At 38.7% G+C, this 9,917-nt stretch overlaps 1 protein-coding gene across 1 annotated transcript; it reads left to right on the top strand.

The window, feature by feature from the left end:
- Window positions 1–2,013: 2,013 nt before the first annotated feature.
- On the top strand, window positions 2,014–9,545 carry trdn (triadin). The gene is made up of 5 exons (XM_046061381.1): window positions 2,014–2,201; window positions 5,057–5,098; window positions 8,276–8,308; window positions 8,585–8,746; window positions 9,523–9,545. Exons 1-5 carry the CDS (start codon window positions 2,015–2,017, stop codon window positions 9,543–9,545), a joined length of 447 nt encoding a protein of 148 aa, XP_045917337.1. The 5' UTR covers window position 2,014.
- The last annotated feature ends 372 nt before the right edge of the window (window positions 9,546–9,917 follow it).

Raw genomic sequence — 9,917 nt, 5'->3', positions numbered from 1 at the left:
TCGCAGCACGCCACATAATGAACACAAACAACCTAACGCGGGCGCGTAATCATGTTATGGCACGCGGCCCCGCTGCCACACAATGATGAAAACTTTCTTTAGAGAAGTAATTTGTCTTGTAGAGCGGATTTTTCAAAGTGAGATGGAATTTAATCTCCTCACCACCTCAGGCGATCTCTGTCTGTCTGTCTCTCTCTCCATCTCTCGTTGCTCTCTCCCACTCTTTCCCCTCCTCATATCTGTCATTCTCATCCTCGCACAAAGGAAAACAGAACATACTTGAATGCTTCGCTGACATCCGTGTGAATAAACAGCTGCTGTGTGCATTAATCAAAAGAACTGGTAACATGAACTCACATTAAGGACAGATTAAAATTGGGCTCAGTGGTGAATTCATGGTGGGGAGATATCATGCCATATGTTTATAGCACCAACAACATCATGGGCTGTAACCCTGTGTTGGTTTTGATACCAAAAGGCTTAAGGCAAAGCGGATTCTTCACCCCAATAATACTCCAAGGTTTCTGTAGTTTACTTAGAATTTTTGTCACGGGTTTGCTTGTGTCCTCATACATAAATATACCTCCAAAGCCAGGCAATTTGTTGCTCCACACAATTCCAAACCAGATGTTAATTGCGCTGCCCGCTAATTCCTATTGATATTTAGAGATTACGACTATTTGAATGGTGCAGTCAGCAATTCTAAAGATCTATATTTAAATATAATATATTTCTATATTATCTCTTGGACAACAGGGACAAGATGATGTTGAAGTTTAAAGGGAATATTGTGGAAAGCTGATTTCAAGAGTACACACTCTCACATATTCTCCCCACACTTTAAAGCTGCAATAATCTGTATTTTGGTAGCTGACATTGCTGTAATAGCTCAATGGCTCCTGGTGACAAACCCAAACCACCGACCTTGCAGTTCCCTTCAGCTCTACATAACTTTTTAATGTATCTTTCAACTCTTCGTTTTGGTTTTCCGGCCAGCAACTTAGCTGTTTCGGATGGCTCCCACTGCTCTCGTAAGCGTCGCTTTAAAACGCAGCTGGCAGCTGTCTTCAGAAGAAAGCGCCCTGTCTGCGACCTGTGCATAACAAACAAAGCAAACCGACACAGTTAACGACTAGCTGTTGAACATAGTGCAGCATTTAGCAGCTAAAGAGCCAGATATTGTCCTCACGAGTTAGGGGACCCCCAAAATCATCACTAAATGCAGGTTTAAAGGGGTACTCCAAAAAGTTAATGTTCTACCCAGCTTGTAAAAACAATTGTATAGCCTAATGTCACGCTTGACATTTAATGCCTTCTGTGGCTGTGTAGGAGAGTTTGTCAAGTTTGGGAAAATTACGCTGATGATGCCATCCTCCCGGGGGTTGTCTCAGCTTGGGCTCAGAGACTAGAAATTCATAACAGAAAGCCTAACTGGGAACATGGAGATTCAAAGAAGCTGCATTGTGCAGGCACGGAGGGTCTAATGAAAAGACATTGCAGTTTGTACTCTGGGGAATGTGGGATTCAGTGATTTTCTTCCAAGGCTGACTTCTGGGGCTTGACAGAAAGTTACGAATATTTCAGCCTCTGTCGCAGCTGTTTTTGGCATTCGCTTTAAAATCTGTCTCTTGTGAGGCCTAGCACTTTATGTGCCACTTTAAACATGCTAAAAACAAACAAAAATATTCTATTCATATTCCTCTAACTTGCCTAAATTAGCTTTTAGCTAAGTTGGCTAAGATATTTTGTGATGTTGTATCACTCCATTAGCAGATCCTTTTTTTGTTGTGGCTTCAGCTTCATCTATTGTTGCTTTTTTTCACTGGCATTTTGTATTGCGATTTTAAAAGTATACAACTTTCCTCAGTCATCCAAAAGTGGAGCCTCCTCCACTCTTCTTCCATAGTTCTCTTCATGTCTCTCCTCTTCATTTAGATTCTATCCTTTTCATAATTATGTCATCCTATTTCAAACTTCTCTCTCTCTCTCTCTCTGCTCACAGCTCCTTTCACCAATGAGCAGTCAAGCCAATGGTGGGGTGGTGGCCCCTCCAGCTCGGACCAATCAGAGGACATTTTTGGATGATGTCATTTTGACCTTTACTTCACCAATGGCCTGGCTGCTGGTTGTGGCTCTGGTCATCACATGGACGGGAGTCGCCATCGTTCTCTTTGATCTGCTTGACTATAAAACTCTGGCAGGTAACAAGACTCATGGTTGATTATTTCTTTTTATTTCTTTTGTTGATTATTTCTTGAAATATTTTAAGTAAAGCTTTATCAGCTTTACCTCACAACAATGATTACAATGTAATTATAATGTGCTTGTAATGTTTTGTTATACCTTTTGTTATACACTTTCCTTCAACTCATTGGCACCCATTTTTCACAAATCATTCACACATTCATCTTTCATCCAAGCATTTTCAACAACCTTTCAGACATTTTTGAAGCAGACTTCAAAAGTGGATGTGCTCTGATGAAGGTCATCATTTTCAACAAAGTCCATGTGTCAAGTTAGGGGACAGAGACCATCTCATTCTTCCTTTCAACACGTTAGTAACAACAGAATGTCCCAACATCTGTGCTGCTTTAATGCAACACATGGTGTGCTGTGTTTCCCTTCACTTGACAGACAGACGTATTGAAAATGACACACTGTTGTCAGGAGTGCATTTTTCTCACACTCACTTGGTCACCTAGCCTCTAACGTTAATTAGTCCACCAGTTGACAGCTTATGTACCAGTGTAGCGATACAGCTGTGTACATACTGAGGTATGTCCGTCTCATTTTCACTTAAACGTATAACTTGTAGAATGGATTGAAAGGGCACTTCCTGGTGTTGACAAGCATAACGCATTCAAACGGCGTAACCAGTCTAATTAAAACATATAGTTATTTAAAGTAATAATTTCTCTGGCTTCAATGTTGTTGTTTTTTATTCTATACACTTTCTGTTCCTTCTCTACGGAAACTGAGAGAGGCTTTGCTTCCTCATACATTCTTAATCCTGTTATCTCTAGCTCATGACTTAACTGTATTGCGTGATCAAATTTCGTTTTCTGTGATCACACTTTAATTACTTCATTGTCTTGAGATAACAGAAAATTAATTTCCCTGATATCGCAACTACATTACTGATTGATGAAATTAAATGCAGCAGTCAAGATCTCTCCTTCAAACATTTTCAGTTGTGCTTAAGACTGTGATTCACTGGCTCCATGATCAAGCTCGCAAGGCTCTGCACACCCATTAATTTAGGTAATGAGAAAAGTCTGATTGCAGCATAACAGGAGAAATCAAGAAAGAGCAATCGTGCCACACTCTGCCAATCAAAACACTGAACAAAACAATGCAGCTGTGGTAATGTGATCATACTCCAGTTGTTATTATTATATTACCTTAAATGGAAAGCAAAAGTTTGACATTTTTGGGAATTACTGTGTACTTATTCACTCTCATATCTGTCTGTTAAACGTACAGCTACAATACAGCCAGAAGTTGGTTAGCTTAGCTTAGCATGAAGACTGAAAACAGAGGGAAACAGCTAGCCTTTCTCTTTCTGAACATACCTAAATTTGCCTAAGGGGCTCTAATTGACATGTTATTTCTCGTTATTTATTTTGTACAAAAACCTAAGCTTAAAAACGACAATTTGCCATTTTACATTGGCTGTGAGCAGTAACTTCCTGGAGTCTGTGGGTTGCCCAGCAAATGGTCCCAGACAAAAGCCAAATTAGTTGAGCACATAACCCCTGGTAAAACAATGCATCGTCTTTTTCACAATTCATTTTCAGAACCAATTAAACAAATATATAACATGTTAAGTAGTGAGCTTTACAGGGGCTGGTACAGTAGGTGGATTTGCACAGAGACAGGCTAGCTGTTTTTAACCAGCTGCTGGCTGTCGCTTCATATTTAATGCACAGACTCTGCACCAAACTGAATATATGTATTCCCCGAATAATGTTAAATTCCCAAACTAATAATGTACATTTCAGCAGTCGCTTTGCTTATACTGCTACTGTTAAATTAGGGTCAATAGATTAGTGTCTATGTTAACACTCTCAAGGTAATCTTGTTCATTGCATTTAAAACATAGGATATTGATGTTGATGTGGAAATGAACATTTTTTCAGTTATACAATGAGACTTACAGAACTTATAATTATATAATTGTGCTTTAGCACAATAATACATTTTCCAATCCCTTGTATTGAATCTGTGTTGCTTTTATTACATTATCATATAAAATTTGTGTCATAGGTTGCAGTTTCACTTCAGCTCCAAGTATTTTCACTATCCTTGTTTGGTAATACTTTATTTTACAGGTCTGTAATTGTCATTTTCTAATAAATTACAATATTTTCTGGAAAGAATTGTGTAATTTGGTGATAATTTTGTAAAAGTGTTCAATTGGTACACTTAATAACTAACATGTCAGCTTAACATACAAAAATGTGAAATTTGTCAATATACTGTATGGAGAACATTTTCAATAATGAATTCTTTATTTTGGTTTAAATTAAGCTTTTCTTTCAAGAGCATTCCTACTTTCCCTACATTCAGAAATAAATTATATTGGTTTTCCAAAAAACTGGTGATGCTGGTGACTAGGACATTATTCAGGAATAATGGACGGGTAAGATTAAGCATTACCTTACAGTCACAAGTGTAATGGTAAAGCATTAGTATGCAATGTAGTGATCCAAATAGACCTGACACATAAAGGTCAAACTGCCCTCCAAGCTTCCAACCACACAAAAGTAAAATCAGTCACTTTGATTTTGTCACAGGTTTGCAGTTTTTTTCCTATGATAATGACCTTTCTATCAATTCTACTCATTTCTGGTATCATAGCATATCTGGTCCTCATCACTCCCACAACTACCACACATCACCATGTATTTAGACTATCTTGCGCTGTAAGGATAGTCTTGCCTCATCCAACACACACTCATCTTTAACTCCTCTCCTCACTCTCCCCCCTCCTTCGCCCCCACCCCCACCTCTTCTCCATCCTCATGCTGTCAATCACCTGCCATCCCATCCAAAGAGTACACATCATACTGTGAAGACCCCGTGTGTTTATCTCCTGGTAAAAACAAAACACAACAAAACCGCTAACAGTTTGACTGCACTGCTTGCTTGCTAGAGTGTTGCCTGTGACAGACCAGAGAAAATCAAGATATACATGAGCCCTGTCTTCTAGTACATGTCCAGTATTTCAAAATATCTTTTTTTACCAGCAGGTGTTTACCACCAGCTGTCTAAGCTAAACATCTGCAGTGACCCATGACACCTCTGATATGGGTGAAGCCACTGTGCTTGAATGTTTCTAAGAGCTAGTTTCTGCCGTAAGGGGGTCACGTCACACATTTGCTGAGGTTTCCATATATTCCCCTCTGAGAATGTGGACGTCTTTTACTATTTCATAACTTCAGTAGAAAATGTTTCTTAAAGAAAACTGCCTACAGCAATGTTCAGACTGTTCACACCTTCTTTCTATTTTCTCTGAACTGTGCCATTTACTCCCACATTCCTCTCAGGACTGTACATTGCAATAAGTTACCAAGCTAACAAGCTTGAACTTGATATAAAATTTATTAAAATTTACTTCAACCCCATCTAGTAATGCCAAATGTCCCCTAAAATACAAAATTGTCCCGCAATTGGAAACTAAAAGACATGTTCCTTATTGAACTGATACAGGATGCTCTTATATTCAGTATTTTTGACAGAACAGAGAAAGCACAGTCCAGTGCTGAGATCTGGTGATTGGGAAGGTCACAGTAGGTGATTCACATAATTTTTATACCTGTGTGGAAACATCTGCATATGTTGTGTTTTATATGTTTATTTAAGTTTTTCTTTGTCCCCTGTCTGTGTACTCTCTATCCCTGTCCTTAAGTGTATGACATCTCAGTGTGTTTGCGTTACTTGTGTGGATTTGCACTTGTGTTTCCTCTGGACCTGCTAACAGTCCTCAATGACTAAGAAGCTGTGTGACACAAATGCTTAAAATAAACATCTATAGGTGACTATTGTGTCTGATGACAACAGTAAATCTGTAAGCCTGTTGGGGTGTCAAATCATTTGTGCTATTTTGCTGATTTATTTTCTCGTCCCTGCTGACATTGGAAAAATATGTTCAAGTTGATGTGGCTAACATGATAATCCAAGAAAACTTGGAGTACAGAGTCCCTCAATGAGACTGATTCATTTGTCGCCCATATTTCATGCAGACTCATCACTAAAAGCTATCTCCAAGTCAAAGACACATTCCTCCCAGGGCTAAGGATAGTTCCGAGCTGAGGAGGAAATACACACGAGAAGCAAGTTTTGAAGTTATCTTCCATTTTCTAAAGCAAATATTTGCAAGTAGGACAATAACGAAAATGCTGGGTTTCATTTTTAATCACAAGCCTTTTCTCTGACCATGACATTTCAGTAAAGGCCACTGTGTGTAAATGAAATACAAGGAGACATTTCTGGACAATAAAGAAGAAATGCAATTCTTCCCGTCGTGAAAGAGCAGAGATTGAGTTTTGTGTGAGTGTGTGTAGAGAATAGACAGACAAAGTAGCATCATAAAAGCATACATATATAGAAATGGGGAGACACACGCACTTGCACAGACATAGTATATAGAAAGAAACAGCAATTCAGAGGAGATAAAGGCAGAGTATAGCAGGAAGAAAGACATTGCAGAGACTTCAGAGCAGGAGAGAAGGTGGATGAGACACAAAGAAGCAGCACTGCCAACAGTTTAGTCAGTAATTTTTTATCTTTCTTTCTCTGACTGAGAGGCAGAGGCAGAAAAGTAAGCAATTCCTAGTATATGTAATTATTTTTGAAAAGGAAAACAGTTTAGATTGAGACAGATGGTAATGTTATAACCATACAGTGTTACTGATGCAGGTGTTAAACTGTAAAAACATTAGTATGTCACTCTCCAATGCAATGTCAGTGTCACACCTGTAAATAAATAAAGAAAGACAGTAAAAAGGAAGGAAAGGAAGGAAGGGGAGAGGATGCAAATAAGGAGGATTCAAAATAAAGACAAAAGAAACAAAGCTCTGTATCATTTAGCTTTCCTTATCCTGTTACTTTATGCGCTTTTCTTTTGAGAGATTTTTCAGAGCCCCATGGGTTTCTTATTTTTTATCTCTGCAGCACAAATTGTATTTTTATTCTCTTTTCTTTGTGTTTATCATTTTGATGTGTCTGCTAAACTACACAAAACTAAAAAACAAAGGCAGAAAGGTGGACAGAAGAAGAAAAGAGACGCAGGATGAGAACATGAAAGCAAGACTGTGACAGAAAATAAATTTAAAGAAAGGAGAGAGAAGAAAGGAAAAACAGAATGAGTTAGAAAGACAGAGAAAGAAAGAAACACAGAGGGAAGAAAGGTGAAGTGGAAGAGAAACTGAATGAATAAGTAAAGGCAATAAAAGGACAACAGAGAGTCTGGGGTGCCAATCATAGAAATGTCAGCGAATTAATCAGTTGTTTATGGGGATCCATTATACGACTCCTGCACAGTGGGCAACAAACAGGCAGAAAGCTTCTTCCACCTGGGGAAGAGGGGAAAATAAAGAGATCCACAGAGAAAATCAAAACAATGCATTTAGCACTTTAGAGGCACAGACAGCAGGCGTTGGGACAAAGCTGTCGTGATTAGCACCGAAGGGTCAAAGTACAAAAAAGATTACTGAAAATAATAATTGTTATTATTTTAGTGTAATTGACAAGCTGCATTGCTTTGAAATGCCCTCTGTGCAACATTTAGTACCAACTTATCACTTTTACCAGCTTTGCTAGCAGTTGAACCCTGACATTACCTTTCTGTTGCAGTGTGCATTCAACACCTGAGGTCACTAACACGTGTCTTTTAAGAAGAGACATGTGGAAGAAGTCATCCAAAAAAATCCAAAAAAGTCATCCAACCCCCCCCCCCCAATACAACAATGATGTATCAGTTATTGTAATACCACCCCCTCATAAGTCACCCTTTATAAAAGGTTTATAAGTTGTAGCTTTAAGCTTTATTACAGTTAATAAAGTAGTTATAAGCCATTAACAGGCAGAACGCTTGTGATGCCAGTTTGTTAAATAATTTGTTAAAAAATCTCCATATCTGATTTTTTTTGTTGCATGTTTCTTGCCGTGTTCGCATTCAGCATGTCCTCTGCATCGTGACAAATAAGTCCTATCATGTTCTGAAAGATGAAGATGTTTCTCCCTTTACACCATGCTGTCTCTGCCCCCTCAGGTCTCCCTCCTCCTTCTGCCATCGCTAAGAGAGGTGTGAAGGCTAGAGGCAAGCAGAACTAAATATATATACAGTATATACATGCTAATGAATAATACTACCTTTGTGAAGCTTCTCATGTTCATTTTATGTTAAAACTGTGTAATTTCTAAGGTCATTTTTGAGACTAGGAAAGGGTTCCACATATTTTGTCCACCCTGTTCACGTTACAAATTTTTTCTCGTATAAATATCCCACTTTACTCTGCTTTACAAGATTTTGTTCTGTTCTATTCCATTGCTCTTGTCCTTTACTCTATATTCTACTTAGGTGGCTTTCGTCCAATAAGATCAAGCCCTGCTGGGGTCCCTGGCGACGTCGCGGCTCGGGAGAGTACTGATTGGTTGGAGATGGTATGGACTTTTGCAGCCAGTTTGGTAGCTCCTGATGATGAGGAGGAAGGTATTCACCAGCTAACTGACACCCTCACATGTAAGAAAACATCACCTCACACTAATCTACCACTTAATGACAGAGATGATTAATAACTAATATCGTGGATAAGACGCTCACCCCGCCTGACATCTTATTCAGGCCACTGCATTTACCGGTGCCAGATCATGAGTGAAATATTTTAATATTCTGAATATAGAAGGACTGTTAATCGGCATGTAAATCCTGTGTCAAAATCAGATGTGTTTGGCTCAAACGCTCGCTATGATAATCCGGACCGTGCAGATAATAGTAATGACGGAGTTGTCAGAACATAATCACCCGCTGACTAAGAGAGTTATAATGAACATGATGCCCTTTTACTCTGCTAAATAGTGCAAATTCATTAGGCATAAAATAAACTTACATCTTATCTTCTTTATTCAATAATCAGAATCAATGGCCCATTAAAGATGCTGAATTAACTGTAGTGAAAACTTGTGTATCTCTCAGTACTTCAACAACACTCTCATTCAGACTGATGAGTAGCAGAAGGATATGCTAGTCAGAGTCATTGTACCATGAACGTAAGGAGCAGTTCATTTGGGCCAAAACAACAGCAGACTGACAGAAGAATAAGAAAAAATAATGCCTTTGGTGCAGGCAGCCTAATATTGCTTGCTAAGCAGTCAAGAAAGTGCAGTTTTTTATTTGCATGTAAAGAGTCATTTTTCTGTGAGATATACAATCAGTATTTTCATTTTTCCTCCCCTAATATATAAACCTGCAATAACAGGGACTGATGCAACACCTCATTTTCTCTTCTTGTCGTCCAGCTTTCCACTCCGAGGAGCCCTGAACAACAGGATTGCGGTGAGAGGACAAGAATGGACAAGTATGAAGAGCTGGAGAGAGGAAGAAAAGGCAAAAAGAGACGAGCGACTGCCTGAAATGGAAGAGAAGATGTAAAGAAACAGAAGGAGGAAGAGGATGTACAGTTATCGCACTTGTGTTTCTTTCTGTCTGTTTGTTGGAATTTGGAACTGGAATTTGATGAATAAAAACTGCCATATTCCTGGCTTGGGTTTCTTTTCCGAGTATAATTAAAACGCTGTTATAGTCTTTCCATATCTGCAATCTGCACACTGTTTTCTGGATTTGCTCTAAAAAAGTAAAATATGCGTGAGCCTATTTGTGAAAAAAGAACCCATCTTTTGTATCTTATGTAATT

This window comes from Micropterus dolomieu, linkage group LG10 (genome assembly GCF_021292245.1).
Source record: "Micropterus dolomieu isolate WLL.071019.BEF.003 ecotype Adirondacks linkage group LG10, ASM2129224v1, whole genome shotgun sequence".
In the NCBI taxonomy this organism is placed as follows: domain Eukaryota; kingdom Metazoa; phylum Chordata; class Actinopteri; order Centrarchiformes; family Centrarchidae; genus Micropterus; species Micropterus dolomieu.
Note: the sequence above shows the minus strand (reverse complement) of the source record. Positions and strands in the feature narration are given on the sequence as shown.